The sequence below is a fragment of the Alternaria dauci genome, chromosome 7 (assembly GCF_042100115.1).
Source record: "Alternaria dauci strain A2016 chromosome 7, whole genome shotgun sequence".
In the NCBI taxonomy this organism is placed as follows: domain Eukaryota; kingdom Fungi; phylum Ascomycota; class Dothideomycetes; order Pleosporales; family Pleosporaceae; genus Alternaria; species Alternaria dauci.
In genome coordinates, this window is record NC_091278.1 from 753,769 (window position 1) to 778,080 (window position 24,312).

Below are 24,312 nucleotides of genomic sequence, written 5' to 3' on the forward strand. Positions count from 1 at the left end.
GCCTTTACCAACTGACTGGGATCCGTTATCCGTTGGGCGATCATGTGTTCATCCCCAACATCTTGCCCGGGGACGGCCCTCGTATGGAAACTCGCAAAGGATTGGTTATTGGCTGTCAGGCACACGCAACTCAAACATTTGGCCTCCGCCAACAACCACACCACTGCGTTTAGCAGTTCTGGGCAGGTCCGACGCGAAGCCGGAATCTCTGCTCATGCGACCAGCCAAATTCCTTGGGCCTATATTCACCGCTAGCCAGTAAACGAGGTCAAAGTCGCGTGATTCACCGGGGGACGAATCGGCAGGCTCCAACCGAAGCGCTGTGACCGGACGCTTTTTCAACCTTCAGGCAAGACACGAACCGGCCTTTGATTCGAGCATCACGAGAATTTTTCATCGCGGACACCTTTCCGTTTCTCCAAGTTTGGCCAAGTCTACCACGCCTACCCATCAACAAATAAAAGAATGTAGGCCCAACGTCATACCGGCCGCCCCGAGTCCACCTCGACAGACACTAGCAGACAGGCCCTGGTTGGTCCCTGACAGGCACACCCACAGAACTTGCGGCCACGCGCACGCTGCCGTCCCAAATTTCCCTGCAGCGCTAACACGCAACTGGTGTTGTGCTACGATGATCATTCCTGTGAGTAGCGATAGCCCGGACGACAAGACTTCGCGGACAGCTGGGCATTCGCTCGAGCCTTACCTTATTTCATCTCGCCCAGGTAAACCACCAAGCCTTTATATCGTCATCCCAAGATAACTGTCCGGCTAACGAGAAACAGGATAAGAATAGCCGTTTTTCTTTACCATCAAGGTTGTGCATTATTGCTGACACCCAAGTCAATGAAGCCCAATGCACAAACATCGTCAGTTAACAATTCGCGCAATAGCAGTGCAATAGTTCGCGGTTATTCGGCACTGGATTGGGTTTCTGGCCGAGCCTTGTGAGCCGCCAGTCGCCAGTCACACCAACCGCGATGGCTATCATGAGCGCAGCGTGATACTATCCCGGACTAAGCAAAAAAGAATACCTTTATCATCGATTCATTCCCGGGCCGCTCCTAACTAGACAAAATCTCGCGTGCGTTGTTCCTTCCAACAGCTTTACCCCACCACACTGCCAAGTTGTGAGCAAGGCTAGCTAATAATAGAGTTTTCCAATGATCGACGCAGGAACAAGGCCTGCATCTGCACGCAAGACACAACGTTGTGGTTGCATAAAACGTGCCGCCACAATCATGTTTTTTTCTCACTCTCTTGTGTCTGGGGTCCGCAGTGCAACCAACTCGGCAGATTCTGGGCATCGGGAGTTCTGCTGTGGATGCTGCGGATAGGCGCGCGCCGACATAACTCCAGAGGAATTTTCTAATGAAATTCGATACGAGGTAGGACCGATAGCGTAGGATCCGCTCTTGTGCGGCGCGACCGGAGGCGCAACCTGCATGCGGTGCGGTGTACGTGCAGTAGCCGAACCACATCTTGAATGACATCTAGAGCTTGAAGGCCATTTTCTACATTACTGGGTCGACGACTTCCTTCCTGTCGTGTGCTCAAACTTAAATTTCTTCTTTTACTTCGCGTACATCGAGGCGATGATGTGATGCTTGTGAGATTGCGTCAGAAACAGCTGGCGTATGCGAGGATCACGGCAAGATGGAAGACGACGTTGTTACTGCAAGAGATCGATCGGACTTATTCGTCTTTTTTCTTTTGGAATGCATAAGAATCCGCCCAGATGACAGGCCTTTTTAGGACAAATTATCCTTTACTATGTTCTAAACTAGATAAAGGCGATGGGTGAGATAAGCTGACTACCAAGAAATGCCCTGAAAGTGTATATTAGGCTCAACATTTATGAGACGCTCCGAATAGGAGGACGCTTTCGGCATATGGCCGGCATATCTAAGGAAACCAAGGACAAAATAGGGAGTTGAACCTGTGGACAGGGCATGGCGAACGAAGCGCAACGAAGAATCATTCTCGAAAGTCTAAAAACGATATGTTAATATCAAATTTCCAAGTCTGCTATTCCCCTTCTTGTCTTCTTCTCACTAGTTGACGTGCATACTCAAGAGTCTTTCCTCGGAGGTATAGGTGCACTAGTATGTGCTACGAAAGGTCAGTGTAGTTGCTGAGAGGCATTGAGTCAGTGTACTTCGAGTTCGAAAGCAGATGATTCTCTCTTCGAGGTTCAGTAATCTACCACCAGCGGGACACATACGCACCGATGCGCCGGAAATCCTTTGATTACTACGACCAACAAACGACTCTGTCAAACGAAAGTGTCCAGTGTGTCGATACGCTGTTCCGCTTTTCGAAGTTCATCAACACCGTGGGCATATTTTCAAATGTTCAGAAAGTAAAAGACTGTTATGGTTGCTTTTATCTGGCCAGAACGCATGTATAACGTATTGCACCAGTGCTTCGAGCTCACGTTGCTTGGCCATCAAGCACACCACAAAACACTTCAAGTCCTGAATCCCTCAGCCTGTCTTCGTAAGCTTACGTACCCAGCTTGTCTTGGACTTGTCCATGCCCATCCTAGGAAACACATGTGCCCCAGTATTGAGAACAACATCCGTGAATAGAGGTACATCGTCTGGCGAGAACAACGGGCATAGGTAAGCGAGTGTTTAATCCCAGAGATGCCCATCGGTATACACACTACCACTAAATGTCGAACCTCACGTACCTGCCAGAAGCTCTCGGGCCCATCCCTTCGGGGAGGTGAGATGGCGTTCACATTGTTCATAGATGTGATTCTTTGTAAAGAACCATACCAAGAATGGGCTCTCGACCGTCTCCACCCGTTCCAGACTGTGTGATTCAAGGGGTTTGATCTTGAAGACTTTCTTCCATACCTTCTTGGAGTTTGAGCTACGCGCCAAAGGTATGTTCCTTCACGACTACAGCACCTCGTCGCTCGCACGAAGTCATACAGCCTCCAGTGCAACTCCAGTGCCTGTTCCTCTGTACATGCTCCAGCATTTTACTGTGATCTTCCTTGGTAGTCGCATTTGTCGCGGCTTCTATGTGTTCTGCTTGGGTAAGCAATAGGCTTTAGTTTCGATGAGCCCATTTATCGCTCCAAATGCAATGCAGCCTGATAGAAAACAGACAAGATATTACATTTTCGGTGAAAGAGGGTTGCCGATTCCACCAGATAGCTCGGCGGCTATGCGAAGCCTTGCGTGCTTCGTAGGGATCATCAGGTACTTCTGCATTCCTGTTAGAGGCTCTTCCTTCATCTCGAGGTAGATTGGCTCGGAGGTTTGTAGGTTCAGTTGCCTTGACTGCCGAGACGATTTTCTCTCGTCGTGAACTGACCTAAGCGTAGCGAAATGATTAAGCCTTTTTTTAGAGATGGATGGAAACTTATTATGATCTACAACGTGGACACACGTTCTTCTGGGTCTCGACTGAGATTTGTCAAAGACAGGCGTGTTTCGAGTACATACCCAACTACTGACGAATGCATCCTCGATCTTCTGACGTTGACTCCCCGATCCGGTGGGCCATGTAGGATACAGGCTGCGTATTATGCTTGACATGTTCATTTGGGGGTAAATCCAGAGAACAATGAGGATGAGAAAAGCAATAGCAGCGGCAACATGTAGCTGTCTATTGAGAAGATAAGATACTGTCAGCGGAAACGTCGAGTTGATCGTGCTTGTCTTCCAAGGTTGCAAGTAAATGATCGCAAGCCTGCCACGGCAGATGGCGCAGAAGTCAAGTCGAAGTACATTCTGAAACATGTACATTTTCGCGTTGGTACCAGTCGAAGACGTGTAAACAGGTTCGCCGTATAGTTGCGTTGAATACAGTGCTGATCATAGAAGCATCCCCAATGTACCTTCACTCTGGCCTATTATTAGGTACCAGGAAGGCGCCTACCGGCAATTTTGAGCCAGTACAATGAACTTGTCTCTCCGAAGAGGAAGCACAGATCTTACGTGATTCCGTCTAAGGTCTCATCTCAAATCTCATCCAACATTCTTGATTCCGGTTCATGCTTTTGTGAGGGAGATCGATGGGCTCGCAACGCGAGTTTGCAACGCGAGTCTTGCTCAGGGGCTTCGAACGATGATGTAAATCCTCAGCAGAATGCGTTACGAGCACCATGAAGATTCAAGGACCTGAATCTTCCGCGGTGCATAAGGAGCTGATGCACCAACTTGGTCCCTGGCCGGGTATATGCGACAATGGTATTCACTTGAGAAGTCAACGTGCTGCTCGGCTGGCTAAAAAGGGACGGCGCTTTACGAATCTTCCTCTGAAGACGGAGAACCCTCGCTGCGCCGCAAGTAGATCCCTCAATGGCGTTGGAAATAAATCTTGCATGAACATCATTGTTAGACCGTGATTTGAGTGGCTGGGTGACTGGGTGACTGCGGTTGGTGTTGCGTCTCGATACCTAGGTGTTCCAGCGTCCGACCGATTCTAACGCGTGCGTCTCCGTCTGAGCCTTCCAAGGTTATTTTGCGCTCTCGATCCTCGTAATTATTAGATGGCGTAGATTCTCAGTGTTTATTTTCCGGTAGCCAGCTGTAATGGCGGGCCCTGCTCTTCTCACAGTGCATGCCCAAGTACGCTGCGCCATCCACGCCCTCCATCCCTCACCAGTCTCTTTACATCATCGCATCATTAAATGACATCACCCACCGTGATTAAGAGAAGAAGACACGTTGTGAAGAGGGCGCAATCGCTGGCGTGCCGCTGATACCGCAAGCGCGGAGAAGTCGGCGATTCCCATCAGAATTGCACAATCCCGAAAGAGATCGAAATGCGACATGCGTAAGCAGTTGCGTCAGTGCCTGAGGTGCCTGCATAGAAGACGCCAGGCAACAACGTTTGAATACGCCGCAGAACGTGTTTCTCGTGTTTCGTCGCTTAGCTGGTAATATCAGGAACGGTCGAAAACATGCTGCGCCACTTCTGTGGGCGCAGCCCTAAACCCAATCTGGTGTTGCTTGCGAGAAAAGTCAGCCACTACGGTGACCCTTTTCTGCAATGCGCATTTCGGTGAGCTATGACAACCGACTCGGACTGCCATGCCATCCTCCGTCCGGTTTCAGAATGCAGTTCACAACCCCGTCATTCTCTTCCTGCTCTTCCTATAGGTCGATTCCTATACGCTACGTATACGTTGGGTGGTCCGATCGCGAATTCCTTCCTTAGCGAGTGTTGTTTGCACTATCGGCCGCACGCGCTGTCCGCCCTACGTCAACGTCAATTTTCTTGTGCTTGCCATCGCGTACCTCGGTTTGCGGCAGCTCACGTTTCCGTCGATATACAGGGCTTGTCAGACATTGGCGAGCTGAAGCTTGTTGCTGGAATTAAGCGGTAACGTAGGCTTGATGGTAGTCGTAGGCTTCCGAGGCGGAGTTGCCTGAGATCCGATTAGGAACATCGTTGTTGACTGGCAGGATTTTATCATTATAAGCTAAAGGGCTGGAGTTTGAAGATAGGTGTTGTCTTTGGAGTTGGAGCTTCAAAACATCACCTTATCGTCTTTCTTCGTTCCTTGCATTGCATTTATATCACAATGGTTTATACCGGAAAGCCGAGCAGGGGATGCGGCATGTGTAAAAGCCGCAGAATCAAGGTATGTATTCGGATCTCGCGACAATTACCCTTTTCTCTTGACTGGCGATGTCGCCTCCATGCATATACGGATACGCTTACTGACCATGTATAGTGCGACGAGAAGCGACCAACATGTGGCAATTGCAAGAAGTCGGCTCGAGTATGTCCCGGTTATCCCGACGACTTCGATTTGGTCTTTCGAGATGAAAACAAAGCTATGGCCAAGAAGGCACGGAAATCTTCTGGAACGACAGCATCAAGTAACAGTACCGGGGCGTCAAGCTCGAACCCTTCTCCACATCTGTATGTACTACGCTATTTTACTTGTCTTGCCACGCTGCACACCTTCCATGTATACCAACAAGCTTTGCCGAGCTGTTGGGTACACTAGTCCTCGCGGTATATGGTCTGTGGGTATTTGCATGTGATAGACCCACGCCGCAGATCCACTTTGCCCTGTAAACCTCTACTAACGTTCTAGGTCACCTTCCTCGACGTTTGATGTATCGCCGGGAGAAGATGCAGTACCAGGAGAAAAGGCCTTTCAGATAATAACCTCACGATCACATTCACCATCAGACCTGAGCCAATCACAACAACTACTGGCCTTGCCCAACTACACAACACCACCACTACCTCTCAATCAGTCGTTTGACTTCGAAGCTTTCGTGTGGAACCTCGAAAATGCAGTACCTCCAACTATCTCGCTTGCGCCAGAAGCCGAAGCTGTACCCTTCTTCTTCAAGAACTTCATCACCCTACCACAACAAGCCGAAAGCACTAGAGGCTACCTGGAGTATCTAGTACCTCTCTATAACCGTGCTCGCCCATCTTCGGTTCTTCACCTAGCCACTACCGCTGTTGCAATGGCAACATGCGGTCAGTATCCTGGCCGGCAAGAACTTCTCCGCAAAGCAGTATCTACCTACGGCAAAGCGATCAAGAAACTGAACGACGATCTGAAAGATCCTGTGATGGCGAAGAGCGACGAGACTGTGCTTGCCATTCTCATGTTCTCACTGTATGAGGTCAGTGGAGTAGTCACCTCTCGCAGGTCTTCGACCAGTTGTGCGACATATTTTTGAAGCTAACAAACGCCAGACAATAATGAGTACAGACGATACTATTACCGCGTGGGGAAATCATGTTGACGGTGCTGTCGCGTTGACGAAGCTAAGAGGTGTGGATCAGTTCAACGACCCCATTTCTCATGCCATGTTCCGCGCTGTACGGACGATGATGGTAATGATGACTATGCTACCTACTGCATCTTAAACGCTAATAAAGTGCAGATCACAAGCTGCGTTCAACGCTCGAAGCCCATCGACTCGTTCCCTGGCACAGGAGGCTGGATTGGTAATGGTGATATATCCGAGGAAAATGCTGCCAACCGCCTGACGCTCATCTGTATCGACCTTCCAAACCTCCGTGCCCGCGCAAACACTCTCACCACGACACCATACGATCCCGCCTACGAATCTGAAGCGAAGCAAATTCTCGAATTCGCGCAACTAGTTGACGGCAACCTCGAAGAGTGGTACCGCACACTACCTCCCGAATGGAAACATCGCATCATTGGTGTAGTTAGCGAAAGACTTGCACCCGAGGATATCGCGCTGGCGGAAAGATGGCCAGGAGAACAGCATGTATATCATGACGTGCCATTGGCAAGTATAATGAACGACTACCGTGTATGCCGGATATTCTGTCGGAGAGTAATCATGGCATGTGTGACGTGGCTGAGTTTTAGTGGCAATTTTGCAGACGGTGACGAGACATGGAAGAAGAGCGTGTTTGTCATCCAGTTGATGGTGGATGAGATTAGTGCATGTGTGCCGTTTCACATGAGCTACGAACTACAACCAGTGGCCAAGGAGATGGGCCAAGAGCAGAACGGTGAGCCATGGTTATCTGAACAGAAGGCTGGGATGTGTGCTAACTGTTGTATAGCTGCGGAGGCTTTTGGTGGGTACTCATTAGTGTGGCCGCTGTATGTTGCAGCAAACGCCGAGACTGTACCGCAACAACAGCGCGACTGGCTGTTAGGTCGACTGTCAGTCATTGGTACCAAGTTTGGGCTCAGTAGTGCTCAGGTGCTGGTATTAGCACGGAGACATGTTCTGACATGCGGGCCCATGTTTCCTTGACGCGCACCGAGCCGCGGGACTTGATGTATAATAACATTGGAGGAAGAATATGTTCCGAGTTCGCGGTAGGCAAAACCGCACGTGTATTATGTAGATATAACTTTGGCGGTAGCAGGAAGTGTGATGTCAATGAGATCCAGTACGAAGCAAATGTGGCGTTCGGGGGGATCATGCACATGGAGTGGGTGCTCTTGCGACCCACCGGTTCGAAGCGGATGATCAATGCGGAGAACCCCGTCTTGTCACGCGTCAGGCATCCCAAGCAAGATCCTCGTGGTAACAACTTGCTTACAAGGCATCATCAGCACCTTTCACATGGCGATATTCAGCATCGTTTCTCACGTGTCGCGATCATGGATCGAGAAATCGCCCGCGACGATCAGCTGCGGCCCGTTTCCGTGCCAAGACTGATCCTTCAATTCGTGTTCGGGGTTTCAGCTGTCCAGCCACGGCATCTCGAACGGCGGCCAACTGTGGGCCCTCAGCCCTTCAACAATTTGCGACGCTTGTAAAAGATTTCTTTTTTCTACGTCTACTTGTATCGCGCCATCCTCTGCCTCACTCACAGATACACTCAGCCTCCGCAAGGTTTACCCCGCCACTACGAACGTCAGCACAACACCAGCCTCATTACGTCACCACCATCACAGCCATGGGCGCATTGAACCTCATTCCGCTTGTGATCCTCTTTGCAGTCGTTGGAGGCTTGGGATGGATCGGCTACCAGGTAACCCATGCCCTCCACAATTTGCGCATTGTGTCGCTAACTGATGTGTCTCCCAGATCTTTCTGTACTCCAACGAGCTCGCTGAACGCGGCGTCAAGAAGATGGAAAAGAAGAACGTCGTCTTCACTAAAGACGGCGCAAAGGTCGGAGTCAAGGAAGTCAGCAACGAGACGTATGCAGACAAGACACAACGCGCTTTTGTTAAGACGTGGAACGCTGCGCACGACGGGTGGGGTGTCCTTGATGGAATAAAATGCGCAAAGTGCACCGCTGACAATGTCAAAGGGGATCCCCAGTTACACGCAAACCTACGAAATAGTCACAACTCTATGTTTGACTCGAGTTTAATCCGACATTGCTTTTCGACGATACCTTTTTCCTTTGAACATGCGCCAGCCCGAATTACAGCTTGTTTCGCATCAAGTGTCGGTAGGCGTGAGGGTGATTAGCAGGTCATTTTGGCAGGCGTTGGGACGACTTATATCACAATTTGATTTACAAGAGTTGGTGCGCGTGGCAACGCTTACTGCACTCAGTTCTCATCTGCCGTCTCTCTAGGCAAGAGAATGAAGAGACGATTCTTGATTGGATTCCATGATTCGGTATGCATGTGTTGTATTGCTAATTGATCGCATGACAGCCTTTGCTATGGCTAGACGCCAACGCACCTCCTACTCCACTTCTGCATGAGATGTCACACACAATCAAAAGGAACAAGGTTTAAACCTTGCGAGCGAACAGAATGATATAACTTCGCAGGGCGGTAGTGTATCACGACGTGTCCGTTGAACCCCACTTACGTACTCCGTGGGTGTTACCATCTGTGTTGTGTGAAGGACACTCACTCAGTACCCGAGCTCGAGTTGAGCCTGTGAGCGAAGTTTGAAAGCAATAGAAGGAATGGAGCAGAGAAATGCGATTGATACAGGGACGAGCTTTGGAGGCAATCGAGAGAACAAAGCGACAGAGCGAAGAGATGGAACTACGTGGAGAGTCGACTCCTCCTCGGCCGATGCTTGCGCAACGTATGAGGGGCCGATGGAGTCTAAAGTTGCTGATCCAACATCGATTCGTGCTAGCCTGTCCCTGGGACAAGGAACGTATGGAGATCATTAGCGCGCACCATCCGATGCTCCGTCATACCGCGTACTGATTCAACGTCTGCGTTACATCGACCATAACCATATTCAACGGATGCGGTGATGTTTTGGCGATTTCCAGTTTGGCGGGTCGACTGATTCTGTTGTTATATTAGGCCTTCATGTCGTCCCTACTCATGATGAACACACCAGTCTGACACAATCCATCGCAAGTTGTGGTCGTTCTTCTACCTAGCCATGACGTTCTTGACGATTATATCTCCCACAGACTCGGGGATTTTCAGTTTCAAAGGTGCCGTCTTTTGGTTTGCAGCGTTTTCGGCATTGGTAAGTACATGCTCCACGTTTCTTATGCTGCTGTCACTTCCGGTCTGTCCTTTGAGTCTCCTCGATGCTTCGGCGTTGACGGATCAACTGGTGCTCAAAGCAAAACATTAGTTGTGCCAAATGATGGGTATCAGCTGACATTGGTCAGGCCGCCATCTGTGCTGTGTGTTCGGTCATATACAATGTCTTCTTCCACCCTCTCAAGCATATCCCCGGACCCTTCTTCGCACGCGCTTGCGGTATCCCTTATGCCCTGCATATGTATGATGGCAGCATGGCCAGATGGGTCAAAGAGTCACACGAGAAATTCGGCGATGCAGTTCGTTTGACGCCAAATGAAGTCAGCTTCATCTCAGGAGAAACTGCTTGGCAAGGCATCTACGGCTTCCGTGTAGGCAAGAACAAGAGCGCTGGACATTACGCCAAGGACAAAACTTGGTAGTGAGTCAAGTCTCCTTGAAGACGTAAGTAAAACATGCTGATCAGAGAACAGCTTACAACCTGCCAACCGCGCTGCTTCGATCGTCTTAGCAGATGAAGCGGGACATTCGCGAATGCGACGTAACCTCTCACATGCCTTTAGCGAAAAAGCCCTGCGAGAACAGGAAAGCCTGATTCAGTATTACGTCGATCTTCTCGTCCAGCGTATGAGTGAACACGCCGCTGGAGGCAAAGACATGGACATTATGTCGTGGTACAGTCAGTAATCTATATGCCAACATGCATTTTCCACTTGGACTGATCATATGTGTGATAGACTTTGCAACCTTCGATATCATAGCGGATCTCACCTTTGGCGAACCGCTCTACTGCCTGCGCGACTCCATCAAACACAGCTGGGTTTCCATCACCTTCAAAGCCATAACAGCCACCGGGTTTCACGCTGCTCGAAACAAACATTTTATCTTCAGATACGCCAACACCCTGCGCGGACTTTTCCAAGACAACTCAAGCGCTATGCGTGCACGGCTCGAATTCACCCAGCGCGCCCACGACCAGGTCAGCAAGCGACTCGCGAAGATTGATAGCGAGAAAGAAGGGGAAAGAGCAGACTTCTTCACCCACATTGTGAACAACCAAGAGAAAGAGGCAGCAAAATTGACCAGAGATGAGATGAACAGCAATGCAGTCACCTTCCTCTTTGCAGGCAGTGAAACTACTGCTACAACATTATCAGGCGCTACCCATTTACTCCTCCGCAACCCGTCTGCTTATTCTAAACTCGCTGCCGAGATCCGCTCTCACTTCTCTTCCGCTGATCAGATCACCATGGCCGAAGTCAACAAACTCGAATACCTCATCGCCGTATTCCAAGAGACTCTACGATACTATCCACCCGCTCCCACAGGCTTTCCTCGCGTTGTGCCAACGGGTGGCGATACTATCTCAGGTCACTTTATTCCTGGCGGCACCTCGGTATACTGTTCCCAGCACGCAATGTATCATTCTGAGCGTAATTACAAGGACCCAGAGCTCTTTGTTCCGGAACGATGGTTGGGCGAGGAACGGTACAAGGATGATAATAGGTCGACGTGGAATCCGTTCAGCTTTGGACCAAGGAACTGTTTGGGCAAGAAGTACGTATATTCTTTCTTTGTGTTATTCCCCCTCTCCTTCCTGTCTGGTAACAGAATCAAGACTAACATTATGGTTCTAATAGTCTGGCATACGCGGAAATGCGCCTCATCCTCGCTAAAGTGATCTTCGCTTTCGACCTCGAGCTCGTAGAGAAAGAGAGGGATTGGATGGGTGAGCAGAAGGTTTTCACGCTCTGGGATAAGGGCGCGTTGATGGTCAAAGTGAAGCCCGTACAGCGACCGTGAAGTGTGGGGTTCTAGTGCCACCGACTAGCTTATACGAATAGCAGGAATTATGGATTGTGTAATGGCGTGAGAGTAGGATACAACGAATATTACCTTTTCATCCATGTTGAAATAACATCAGAGGCTACATTCTACTACAAAGCACAGTGTTAACTCTGCGACCGCAAGAGCAGTGATGAAGGGTATCACATATCATTCGCAATCTAACTTCCTTACTAACTATGCTCCTATCTCTCACTCGAATGTTAAACTTTTGCTCATCTCTGTTCTAAACGCTATGAAAATGCATACACAACACCCACTATAACCCGTCATCTCCAGACAATTAGAACCAGCCTACCAACCCCTACGCTTTCCCCTCTCCTCAGCACTCCTCTCCTTCCGCTTCACTCGCTTAACATCATGTCTCCGCCTCTTCTCCTTGCCAACCTTCTCTGGATCCAGCACAGCGTCGACCTTCCTCTTTCTCCTCCTCTCCTCGCGCCTCTCGCGGATGCCTCTTTGCACTTCAGCCATGACGTTCAGATATTCCTGCGTACCAAGGCGTTTCTGTAATGAGTTCATGACCTCGTTTGCTTTGTCGGCGAGAGATTTGTACGGGTCGTTGGGCGCGTTGTTGGAGACGAGGGTAGCGGAGGACTTGGGGAAAGTTGCAGTGGCGGCGGTGAGCGTGGACAGAGTAGTAAGGAGGTGTGGGAGAGATGTGGATAGAGGCTCGAGCGGGAACTTGGCAGCGATAGTGTCGAAAAGGCTCATGATAGCCGTCTTCACCTTCATGGTGCTCTTGTCTTTGCGGACAATACCCGAGAGTCGGATCATCAGACGGTGGATGGCTGCTGGTGTGGCGTCTTCCGTCTTCTTCAGTTTTGCGGTCTCGGGTGGAGGTGAGAAGCCACCAAAATCTTCCTCATCGTCTGTGTCCGCTGTATCACCGTTCGTTGGAGCCACAGTCTCTCTTCCTTCTTCTTCGTCGTCATCTGTCTTCTGCCAATGCCACTTGGCGCCGTTGACAGCGAGGCATCGAGCTAGGAAAGCAATGTTTTTCACGCTCTGCATACAGAGCTGTTCCGAGACTTCCGGGTTGAGCAGATTTCTTAGGAAGGCATTGCAGAGCTGCGTCATGCTCTGTTCTGCGAGCTGCAAACCGCCTGATCCTTCAAGGGGCAGGGCTCCGAGACCGACATCCTTGTTCGACACTCCCAGATGCGCGAAGTATGTACCCAAGAGCTCTGCAGCCTTGAGCTTAACCCACAGGTGCGGATAAGTTGCGCTGGCCTGCACCGCCGTCCAGAGGCTGTCTTTGTTCGATGAAAACATGGTGTCTGGGTACTTCTTGCAAATTTTGGAAAGCAGAGTGAGAGAGTAGTATAGTAACTCCCAGTCGTCTTCGTCGCGTCGTGTCAAACACTCGTCGATTGTTGAGTCGAGCCGGTCAAGAACGTATGTAAGTTCTTTCGGCTCTTGATCCTCCTCCATCGCCTCGAAGTAGAACCCGAAACATTGTATACCAAGACGTTTCAGGCCAACATTGTCATCCTGTTCCAACCAGCTCTTGAGGTCAGCCGTGAAACTTTGTAGTCGCTTGTCGCTGGCGTGTTGGAATAGTCTCTTAATGAGCAAGCTGGCCATTTCACGGCATTTGCTGGAGTCATCATTGGCCACAGTGTTGATCAGCGGCAGGAACATGATACCATGATACTCGTCCTGTGCCTTTTCCGGGAAGCGAGGCAGTGCCTTCCCAATCATAAGGTCGAGTGCCTCCATGACTGACTGCCTGCCTTCTACATGCTCGTACCGGAGATTCTTGAGGAGAAATTCGATCTGCTTCTTGAAGCGCTTCTCACTCTGCGTGTATGATGTGAGGAATTGGAAGAAGTGTGAACGGGCAACATCGCGTGCGGATTTCGTCTGGTTGGTGACCATCATCTCGGCCACCTTGTCCATAGCCTCATACATCTCAGGAACATCGATGTGCCGGTTCATGACAGCCTTGAGGAAACCAAAGCTGACACCCGAGCGATCTGGCTCATCCAAATCGGGAATCATACGCTTGAGTAGGTGTCCGATATCTCGTTCTTTGATTTGCACATTTGGTCGCTCACGTAGGACAGCTGAGACTAGCTTGAGAGAAGCCTGCGCAAGTTCCGTGTTGGACGACAGTGCGCCCTTAATGGCGCGCATCGCTTCGTCAATGTACACGGGGCAATTCGTATCCAGCTCTGTCATGGGTACCTTGATTATGGTCGTGAGAAGACGAACAGCCGAAACTTGCACTTCTTCTTGTCCTTGTACCATGGCGTCGCCGATTATCGGAAGAAAGCCAGCCAGATTCTGGGGTGTTTGGAGGTCTTCGTGCTTGCGGAGGACAGTTCGGAGAATATCCATACCGAAGCGTATCATTTTGTACAGGTACGAGGATGTGCTGAGTCTCGCGCCGGACTTGGCTGCTCCACGGTTGTTGACTAGATACCGCTTGTTCTTGGGATCGATCTTAGCCTTCTTCTCGGTGGACGTGTTCGCTGCATAAACCTCCTGGATGAGTTCATAGCAAAAGACCAGTATGTCCCTGTTGTTGACGGTTGGGTTCTGTAGAACACCGAGTCCGATGCGTCGCAGAAGTTCATCAATCTTTTGTACCATTCTGGCGTTGAGCTTCTCGATCAGTAGCGATCTAATTGGGAGTACAAGCTTGATGATGTGCGCGGGTGTAGCTGATCGTGCTATGATGTCCATGGAATCGAAAGATTTGCTGCTCTTGACCTCCTTCATCTTGGAGATGTACTCTTCCGCATCCTTCTCTTGACCTGCAGCGCCAAACGTGTCGTCCATAACCTAGAATCGGTGTCAGTTTATTTCCTGAGGTGCGACTTGATCCGTCGAGGTACTTACTACGTCAACCAGCTCCGCTAAACAGTAATCGAGATCACCAGGCTTCGTCTGATCGGCAAGCTTGACCAGAATAGAGTGCAAAGTGAACGATAGAACATGTAGCTGGTATCCTCGCTGGAGCGCGGTTCGCAAAGCTTTCAAGATGAACCCTAGGTAGCTCGGACCCATTAGCGTAGCGATATCGCTTAGTGTGTTTCGCGACATATCACGAGCTTCTTGCGCCCGGCTCTTGAGAATATAGCAGATGTCCAAAAGAACTCCCGGTAAGCGTGTCTCAATTTCATATGGCGGGAGCACCAAAAGAACCTTTGCAATTGCGACTGCAATCGGCACTCGTAGACTGACAGTGGCTTCGTCCTTCTTATGCAGGAAGTTTGTGAGATCCGGCAAGAAGTTGTTGATGAGATCGATGCTCAGCTTGTCCTGCTGTGAGAGGGTCTTGGCTAAGGTTGATAGAGGCTTGTCGACATCCATCATGTCCGGAGCTTCCTCGTTCTCTGAAGCAACCTGATCATCTTGCCCAGATGAGGCCTTCGCAATGTATCCCTTGGCGCGTGCTGCGTGATTCAATCCATCCATCAAACCAGCGATTAGTCGGATGATAGACTTTTGCAGGTCTTCCTTGGTCGTCAGGTAGCCGATATAACGCTTGAGCAAAGAGCGGAATTGCGGCCACTCTAGACCTTCGGTCAACGCCGTGAGTGTTTTGATTGTCTCTCCTAGAAGACCATCCGCAGCCTCATCATCTCCTTTATTGAAGACGAAATGCTCAAGAAGTGGGATGAGGACGTGATAGATGTTCGTACCACGCAAATGAGACGCACTTGTGGCTAAGCGGCGCAAGGCTCTTAGCCGTCGATGGCCCTGGATGTGAAGAATGTTGCCGAAGAACGATGCATCATCATCCTCCGAAAGGAGCACATGCAGATCCGCTACAGGAGCCCAGTCAGGATGTGTCTTGACCAGATGCTCGAGGACAGCAAGAAATTCAACCCGCACAAGCTCCGAGGTTTCCCGCATACCAGCATGGATGCCAGGTAGGACGGCTGCCGACACGAAAGCTCTGAACGGTTCGCTTGACGATACCTCGCTGAAGCGACGCAGAGACAAAGACGCGTTCACCCGAATACTGAGCTCGTCGTTGTCCTTGATCAGGTACAGCATGTTGTAGACCAGAGGCTTCCACTGTACGAGCGTGTAAGACCGATAGCTTTGTTCGTTGATGGCACTAAAAGCTTGGGAACGGCGTTCGAAATCCGGCTCGTCGAGGCGTCCAGCGGCAAAAGAATTGAGATCATGGCACAATTTTGCAATTACCACGAGATCGCTGTTGGTGTCTGAAAGGTCTTGGAGGACATCGCAAAGCAAGGTTCGTGCTGTGCGATCCTGAACGAAACTAAACATAGGACAGACTGCATCGTAGATCGTGTCGAAGAGCTCAGCCAGACTCTGACTGTCACAACGCTGAATGAATTCATGAAGAATCTTGAGTAATCCCAGCTTGGTTCGCGGGTTGACGCGCTTTGAAGGCTGGCGAAGCAGGAAAGTTGCGATCTCGATCATGCTACGCGACTCCGTGGCACCGACCACATGAGGGGCTATGTCTGCAATTGTTTGTACGCCCGCTTCGAGCAGTTCTTTACTAGGACTTTGGCGAAGTAGTTGACCAACTCGGGAAAGTATCGGAGTTGAGTAGGGCTGAATGATGTCCGTGTGGATACGGTTCCGTAGGAGCTTTGAGTCTGTCGTCGGCACTTCGTCCTCAACAGCGACAAGGGAAACGATGTTTCGGATGATGTCGTTCAGAACAAAGCACTTGACATCATCCTTGGCTGAGGGTACCTCGAGGCAGTCGATAACCTTGTGCAAGATGGCAGGATTGAACTCTACTAGGAATGGAGCCGTAGCGCTCGATTTTGACCATGCTGCAAACAACCGCAGAAGTCCAGAGACGGATTGAGCCGTTTCAATCGGCAAATGTTCGAGCCTGGGTTCGACCATCTCTTTGACGAGAGCACCGGTGTACGGCTTCCATTTAAAGTCTGGGCAATTCTCGAACAGCCTCCCCAGAATCTGCAACGCGCGCTGCCTTATAGTCTTCAGCAAGGACGTGTTCGTTGCACGACCTTCATCGTCTTCACTATCGTTCGGTTTCGATAGCTCTCGTGATGCCTTGATGGCGGAGTACAGAATAGGATCCACAACGGTTCCAGCGAATGGCGCGAATGTGGTTGCAAAAGTACTCAGCAAATCATCCAGTAGGTTCAGCATACCGACCTGCTTTCGTGCATCGACTAGATCTTTTTGCAGCAGCTCTTCATCAACCGCGGAGTCTTTCAAGATCGATATATGGCCAAGAGGCCCGAAAGCGATCTGTAAGAACTGATGTATGGCGTCATCTCCGAATCTACTCTTGAGACCGACAAAAACTGCTTTCCTTTTCGACTCAAGTCCTCGTTTTCCAGCTATGACCTTGCCATACAATAGTCGTAACACGATTGGGAGCACTTGACCCACGTCGCTATCCTGAAGCTTTCCTTCGCTGAGGAATATTGGCAGCTCGTCACGAAAACGCTCATCGTCGAGTAAGTTGAGTAGCTGTTCTTGGTATGCCACGATAGCAGGGTCTTTCCAGGTGAGAAGCGCCTTCAGTGCAGCCTTTTGAATCTCAATGTCTCCGTTGCCTAGCAAAGTAAGCAGGGCTTCCCGGACTTCATCAGTCCGATACAGAACCCTGGGGTTTTTGAACTTTGCAAAGATTGAGAGCATTGCCTTTTGGTCTTTTCTTGCCCAGCGATGCTGAGCGGCAGCACCAACGTCTTCTTCCGTAGCGGGGACATCATCGAGTTCCGGCGTGGCTTGATTCAGCGCCCAGTTCAAGAGTACAGGTACGAGAAGGCGCGACCGCTTCTCCGCAATGTGTGGCAAAGAAGTCAAGACTCTAAGGGCCTGTGTCCTACTGAATGGGTTGTGGAAAGGCACTTCGACATGGTTATCCTTGAATAGAATCTCCAGCTGCTCTTCAGTGCTGTCGGTCTGAGCCTGTATGTTGGAGACATGGTCCTGTAGTTGCATGAGGTTGGTACACTCGAAGTCGGTGGCATAGGGTCGTTGTGAAGAGGCGGTTTGGGGTTCTTGAGTAGCACTGTCGCTGGCGTCGGCAGCAGTCAACCAGTCGAAGACCATTTGAGTGACGAAGCCCTCCCCCTCTTTTGTCTCGCACATTGCCTTTAGAGCCGTGCAACTGTCGTCCCAGACCGAAGCTAATCGAACATGTAGCAGTCCTAGACAGAACGCGGGTATCGCCTCCCCTACCCAATGGTCGGAGCATACACTCGGGTACAACTTTGCGATTTGTCCTATCCGCATCGAAATGGACCTCTGAGTCTCAAGATTCAGTGGTGTCTGCTCGACTAGCATTGCGATGTGCAGGATGTTCTGGTGCTCCTCGCTCTGTCCTGCGATAATCTGCAGAACGTATATGGCTGTGAGTCTCAGATCATGTGATGGAGAGCCCAAGCAACGCATAAGCGTTTGCTTGAGAGGCTCCATATGCGATCCAGTAATGTCAAGTGTAGTCTTCTCTCGCTGTAACAAGCCTAGGAGCGCACGCCAAAAGGCTACAGAATGGCCATATACAGTGGATGCCTGGCACAACGCGGGCCACAAACTTGCTGTCAGGCCGTCACTGTCACCTTTTCCGATAAGAAACTGGAAACCATTCCCAGTAGCAAAGATGTTCGTAGTTCGTTGGGGTGATGCACTGTCGATGTTTATGGCGTTCTTGAGCAGTTCTGCAAGATCGGTCCATATTCCACGTGTCTTGTCGTCGCCTATGCGCAGTGTTTCTATGGCGCCCAACAAAGCATTACAGTAGTAAGTCTCGTAGTCTGAGTCAGAACCACCGCGTGCAGACGCCACGAGCTTGTCGAACGGCTCATGTAAGCTCGTTTGCCAGCGCTCAGACGGCTGTAGACTGCCATTTGCAAGCGCACCATTGTCATAGAGTCGAGGAAGGATAGCGCAAAATTGTGACCCATGCTCATGTGCTTTTTGCGCAACGAATCTCTTGAAGTATGGAAGTAACAACGTCCGAAATCTCTCCACTCCTAGGTCCGCAAATAGGTTGCAGAAAGGTAAGAAGTAGGGCTCCCACGGGCCACGACTGAGCTCTTCGAGTAATTTTTCATGGGGAATCGCTGCATCCAAAGCACAGTATTGAAACACGACGGAGACAACAGGCAAAAGCTCCCATGCATCAACAGGATCCAGAGCCGTGGATGGCTTTGTTGAGTCGAGCAAATGACTGACTAGGACCAAGACAGGCTGCCAATTGTCAATGCGGTCGCCTTGTCGTACACCACAGGCGACAAGTAGCAGACGAGACGAAAGACCCAGAAATCGTGTATCGGAAGATTTCTTATCGATTTGGGCGAGAATCACCTCAAGCAGAGGCCCGAAGTTTTCAGCATCCGTGTGGTGGATCGCGGCGGTAACGACGCCGACTAGGACAGGCTCGAGAGGCGGTGTTCGGAGATGGGCGTGCTCTTGGTTGTATGTCTCCGCCAGGAGCTCCTGCAATATTGCCGTCGCGCTCGAGTGGAATCCTCGCTGTACGCCTTTTAGCGCATCGGTCAAGAGGTACATGAGACCCTGTTGAAAAGCGTAGTCCTTGCCCGACTCCTGCTGATCCTTGAGCTGGTCTGATATGTGCTTTATGATGTTTCTGAGCGGCATCTTGTCTCTGTGGTAGCCAGCACCGGCTTTGCGGACAAGGAAGCTGAGCGACTCGGCGGCGAAACGAGACACGAAGGCCTTCTGGCGCTCCTTGCCTAGCAGAGGCGACATGAGGTCGAACACGGGGCGTAGGTTGGGCACCAAGAGTCGCGAGAGGTATTTGAACAGCCATGCGAGACAGCCAAAAGCCCACTCTATGACCTCAACGTCGGCGTGTGTAGCTGCCAGATGCGACACCGTCTTGACTGCCTTTTCAAAGTGCTTCTCAAATCTTTCGCCCAGATCGTGTGCCAGATGCGCCGTGAGACTGAGCAGCGGTTCCTGGCTGAATTTCTCGCCCTTTTCAATGTATTCTACGAGGAGCTCGAATATGCGGTCGCTGTGGTGGAGGACCTGCGGAAGGCTGTCGCATAGTGGCGCGACTTTGCGGGCGAAGGCTGTGAAGCCCTCGGACATGTTGAGCTCTCTCCACTCCATGAAAGAGTCGCGAAAGTAGGAGAAGGTGGATTCGAGTTCGGCATCGTCGAGAATGGTGCTGCGACCGCGGCGAATGGGTTCGATCTTGAGCTGGGCAATGCGCTGGCTGAAGCCCTTGAAGACATGGTTGCGCGTCGATTCGGTGCCGCCCTTGACTCTTTTCTGCGGGCGCGTCGGCTTTGTTATCTTGGATTTGGGCTTTGCAGCCGGCTTGGTGGTGGTAGCGCCCCGTGACATGGCGGCCATAATGTGGTGGTGTGGTGTTGAAGGCCGCGGCCATGGCTGTATCTTCACTCGATGATGCTCCACTAGAATTTCCTCGCGCTAACAAAAAAGCTGGACCCTGGCACCACCGACGCCTCCGACGCGCCAATCACCCATTCTCAACACCACGCGTCTGCAGTCCGGCCTCCGCCACACTGTGTGTTGGAACAATACCAGCAGATTGCAGGAGCACTCCAAGACAATACCTTCGTAGCAGGCTTCAAGAGTCGCGACACGATCCCTCTGATCGCGTGTGCCACCACATCAAACGCCAGCTGATTGACCGCCTACGTCATTCGGAATGGCCTCCAAAATGTAAGTGCAGTGCACTGTCACCACACTGTATCTTTCTGACGCGTGCAGTGTCGTCGTTGGCGGCGTCAACGGCCAATTCAAGACCGTCTTCCAGAAGCTGGGCGCGTTGCACGCCAAGAACAACTTCGCTTTCGCCATTGTTGCAGGTGATCTGTTTGCAGGCTCACTCGAGGCTGAAGGCGCGGATGCAGCCGATGTGCAGGCGCTCGTCGATGGCAACATCGACATACCACTACCCACATATTTCGCTCTTGGCAGCCATCCGCTCCCGCCAACTGTAGTCCAAAAACTAGAATCATCAAGCGACGAACTATGCCACAATCTCTTCTTCCTGGGCAAGCGGACGACTATGAAGACGTCTGAAGGAATCCGCATCGTTGCCCTCGGCGGGCAACTTGATCAGAACATCGTTGCCGGTCAATCCAAAGACAAGTACCCGCCATTCTACAGCGAGACGGATGCGAAGATCTTACGAGGAGCAACCACAGCGGACATTCTCATTACCAACGAGTGGCCAGAAGGCATCCGAAAGCGCTCCAAGGTCGACTTCAACCCCGAGGCACAGCCACCCATGCGACAGTGCATCGCAGACCTGGACGTGGTACTGAAGCCCAGATATCACTTCTCAACGTCAGGAAACACGTTTTACGAACGGGAGCCATTCTTCCATCAACCCAGTGACGAAACTGATAACCTCTACCCAGTCACCCGATTCATCAGTCTCGCTTCCTTTGGCAATCCCAACAAGCAGAAATGGATATATGCCTTTTCTCTTGAGCCTTCAGCAAGCCATCCTGTCTCACCACCAGCTGGCTCGACTGCTTGCCCTGTGACCCTCTCGGAAAAGAAGCGAGGAGCAACGGAGCACCGTGAACAGCACCTTGTCTACGACGACGGGAACCGTGGCCGGAGAGGCAACAAAAGACGCAAGGGCGAGTCTCGCGGACCGATTACAGCATCAGAGTGTTTCTTCTGCCTAGCAAACGAAAACATTGCGACACATCTGGTGGCTTCGATTGGCGAAAACTCCTACCTGACCACGGCAAAAGGTCCCTTGCCGACATCACAGACATACCCCAAACTTGGCTTCCCAAGCCACATGCTCATCATCCCCTTCTCACACCAATCAACGCTCGGGTCCATGGAAGAGGAGGAACGTCACGCGACCTACGCAGAGATGCAGCGGTATAGACGCGCGATGAACAGCATGCTCAAATCCGTTGCCGACACCGAATATGGCTCCGTCACTTGGGAAGCCAGCAAGTCCAGCTTGCCGCACACGCATTGGCAGTATCTCCCAGTAAGTGCGGATCTTATCAACAAGGGACTCGTCGAAGCCGCTTTCAAGGCGTTAGCTGAAAATCTGCACTGGCCGAAGTTTGAAAAAGAAGATGTTGGAGATGGATTCGAGGAAACGAGCGACTTCTTCAGGATCTTGGTGTGGAACCCGAAAGACGACCCTGAGAAGCAGACAAGCTACGTTATGCGTTTTGACGAGAAGATTCGTTTTCACAACCAATTCGGACGTGAAGTATTGGCGAAGCTCTTGAGACTCGACAACCGCGTCGATTGGAAGAATTGCGGACAAACCCAGGCCCAGGAAGAGCAAGATGTCGCAAAGTTCAAAGAAGCGTTCAAGAACTTCGACTTTGCTGCATGATACCCGTCATCGCCAATTTGCACCCACAAGTCTACGCCACACAATGATGGTCGGCGTAGACTCGGGGGTATTCTGCATTGTGCGTCTCACGAGCGTTGTGTGGCAGCAGTATGGTCCTAATCTTGCCTCCAACTCGAGATCGACTCATTAGCCAAGTCTTTAAGCTCCGAGGTCGCTGCCAACATACTGAAAACGGCAGTTCTCGCAAGAAAGTGTGCGACACAGCACTAGAGGGTTGGCATACCAAGCCCCGGTCTCGCCCGACTTGTTTCCGAGCTGCCGAGATATCTCACCTTCATTGACGCTTGTCGCGCGGTTTTCAAAGCAATAAAAGTCTTTACGTTGCAGCATCAGCTCAAGACTCAAAACTTGTGTATATTAGGGCGCTGCGCCATCCGGACAACGCTTCACCAATTATGGCTTGGCATTTCCTGTTGGGGCTAACAGCTTTCTTCTTCCAGCCAAGACCGACGCTTGGCCTCACGTGTAGCATGAAGCGGGGACAACCACCAATCAATGCATCCCAGCTACCTGCTTACCTCCTAGATCGTTTTAAGTACTCCTGTCCCTCTTTCTCACATTCATTATCCCTTATCTTTCATTCGCTCTACTTGATATCGCAAATGGATAGCGTCCCGAACCGCAGGAGGCGCCGGTACGGTCTCGGAGTTTTCATTTAGAGCGCCAATCAAGATGACGATCTACACACAAGCTCATGCACCCCGCGCCCTATCACACGTCGCGATAAGAGCACCTGCGATCATCCGCAACTTTGTTTGTTACAATAGCAATCTTCCTCCTGCCACTCATGTCTGCGCTACTATGTAAGCATGCAAGTAGGTCGGCTCCGGGCCCCACGAAAGGAAGGCAAACCACTCATGGTGTGTAGCGGACATGTAAACACGGCCGATCAGGTACACATCCCCAATGGGTAGATGATAGACATAGTGCCGGTGACTTGGCTCTCAAGTTCACCTGCCTCTTCCGGGTCGCAAGAGTGGTAGCGCATGTTTCCAGTAGCCTTGGTGGTGCGAAGACCGGATTTGCGGTACAGAAGCAAGGGCAAAGGGGTATACGAAGCGCGTGGTGCTTATCATTGGATTTGACGATGTAGTGGGAACCGCCGAACACGGCTTTGAAGAGAGGGAGTATATAAGCACCTACAAGGTCGTGTTGTAACAAGAAGACAGGTCACAGACAACACAAAGCCTTTCTACTTCATAACGCAGCCTCCTCCCACTTACGACCTCAGTCGCTTCTCTTCCAATATTTCACCATGAAGGCTTCCATCTTCGTCGCTGTGGCTTCAGCCGCTCTCGTATCAGCAGCCCCAGCACCAGCTGTCCTTGACGCTCGTGCTCCTCCCAACATTCCCAGCAAAGCGGCCGCGACCACACAACTCGCTGGTCTTACTGTAGCCGCTCAAGGTCCTCAGACTGGTTACTCCCGTGATCTGTTCCCTCACTGGATCACCCAGACCGGATCCTGCAACACACGCGAGCAAGTCCTCAAGCGTGACGGCACCAATGTCGTTACCGATTCTTCTTGTGCATCAACCTCTGGATCCTGGTTCAGCCCTTTCGACGGCGCTACCTGGACGGCAGCCAGCGATGTCGACATCGACCACATGGTGCCCTTGAGCAACGCCTGGAAGGTCCGTTTTCCCTACTCTTACTCTCCGAGGTCTCTATACTAATCATTCTACAGTCCGGCGCTGCTTCTTGGACCACTGCCCAACGTCAGGCCTTTGCCAATGACCTCACCAACCCCCAGCTTATCGCAGTGACTGACAACGTCAATCAAGCAAAGAGTGACCAGGGACCTGAGGCGTGGAAGCCACCGCTAACCAGCTACTACTGCACTTACAGCAAGATGTGGATCAAGGTCAAGAGCGTATATAGGCTTACCATTACAAGTGCTGAGAAGAGTGCTCTGACCAGCATGTTGGCTACCTGCTCATCGTGAAGATGAGGAGGTTTGAATGACTTACTCATATTCAATATACATATTCACGTCTTTATCAAATTTCGCAACATCCTTTCCTGTGATCTATTGTCTGAAGTCAGAATAACTTGCTTTTCATTGGACTACAGATGACTAAATCAGCCCGCGTTGCTCCTGTACCACACACTGTCAAGCTGCTGCTTATACAATGGCTACAATGTCTTCTGGTTGACGATAACTATATTCTCAAACATCCATTCCGATATGAGATTCTGAGACCAATCTATCACGGATACTAAAGCCTCAGGTTACG

The 24,312-nt window shown here is 50.9% G+C and overlaps 6 protein-coding genes across 6 annotated transcripts; 5 read left to right on the plus strand and 1 right to left on the minus strand.

Moving 5' to 3' along the window:
- Window positions 1–5,548: 5,548 nt before the first annotated feature.
- On the plus strand, window positions 5,549–7,736 carry ACET3X_007424 (uncharacterized protein; the record flags this gene model as incomplete). Its single annotated transcript, XM_069453569.1, has 6 exons — window positions 5,549–5,608; window positions 5,702–5,892; window positions 6,071–6,617; window positions 6,691–6,831; window positions 6,882–7,485; window positions 7,540–7,736. The coding sequence occupies 6 exons, from the start codon at window positions 5,549–5,551 to the stop codon at window positions 7,734–7,736; spliced, it is 1,740 nt and encodes a 579-aa protein (XP_069304587.1).
- Window positions 7,737–8,388: 652 nt separating this feature from the next.
- ACET3X_007425 (uncharacterized protein) lies at window positions 8,389–8,782 on the plus strand (the record flags this gene model as incomplete). Its single annotated transcript, XM_069453570.1, has 3 exons — window positions 8,389–8,463; window positions 8,520–8,692; window positions 8,749–8,782. 3 exons carry the CDS (start codon window positions 8,389–8,391, stop codon window positions 8,780–8,782), a joined length of 282 nt encoding a protein of 93 aa, XP_069304588.1.
- A 1,018-nt stretch (window positions 8,783–9,800) lies between these two features.
- ACET3X_007426 (uncharacterized protein) lies at window positions 9,801–11,713 on the plus strand (the record flags this gene model as incomplete). The annotated part of the gene is made up of 5 exons (XM_069453571.1): window positions 9,801–9,890; window positions 10,039–10,331; window positions 10,384–10,589; window positions 10,648–11,467; window positions 11,551–11,713. The coding sequence occupies 5 exons, from the start codon at window positions 9,801–9,803 to the stop codon at window positions 11,711–11,713; spliced, it is 1,572 nt and encodes a 523-aa protein (XP_069304589.1).
- Window positions 11,714–11,889: 176 nt separating this feature from the next.
- On the minus strand, window positions 11,890–20,102 carry ACET3X_007427 (uncharacterized protein). Its single transcript, XM_069453572.1, has 2 exons — window positions 14,603–20,102; window positions 11,890–14,545 (listed from the first exon to the last, which is right to left on the minus strand). The coding sequence occupies exons 1-2, from the start codon at window positions 20,060–20,062 to the stop codon at window positions 12,050–12,052; spliced, it is 7,956 nt and encodes a 2,651-aa protein (XP_069304590.1). The 5' UTR covers window positions 20,063–20,102; the 3' UTR covers window positions 11,890–12,049.
- Window positions 20,103–20,381: 279 nt separating this feature from the next.
- On the plus strand, window positions 20,382–22,055 carry ACET3X_007428 (uncharacterized protein; the record flags this gene model as incomplete). Its single annotated transcript, XM_069453573.1, has 2 exons — window positions 20,382–20,395; window positions 20,444–22,055. The coding sequence occupies 2 exons, from the start codon at window positions 20,382–20,384 to the stop codon at window positions 22,053–22,055; spliced, it is 1,626 nt and encodes a 541-aa protein (XP_069304591.1).
- A 1,276-nt stretch (window positions 22,056–23,331) lies between these two features.
- On the plus strand, window positions 23,332–24,020 carry ACET3X_007429 (uncharacterized protein; the record flags this gene model as incomplete). Its single annotated transcript, XM_069453574.1, has 2 exons — window positions 23,332–23,709; window positions 23,763–24,020. 2 exons carry the CDS (start codon window positions 23,332–23,334, stop codon window positions 24,018–24,020), a joined length of 636 nt encoding a protein of 211 aa, XP_069304592.1.
- Between the last annotated feature and the right edge of the window lie 292 nt (window positions 24,021–24,312).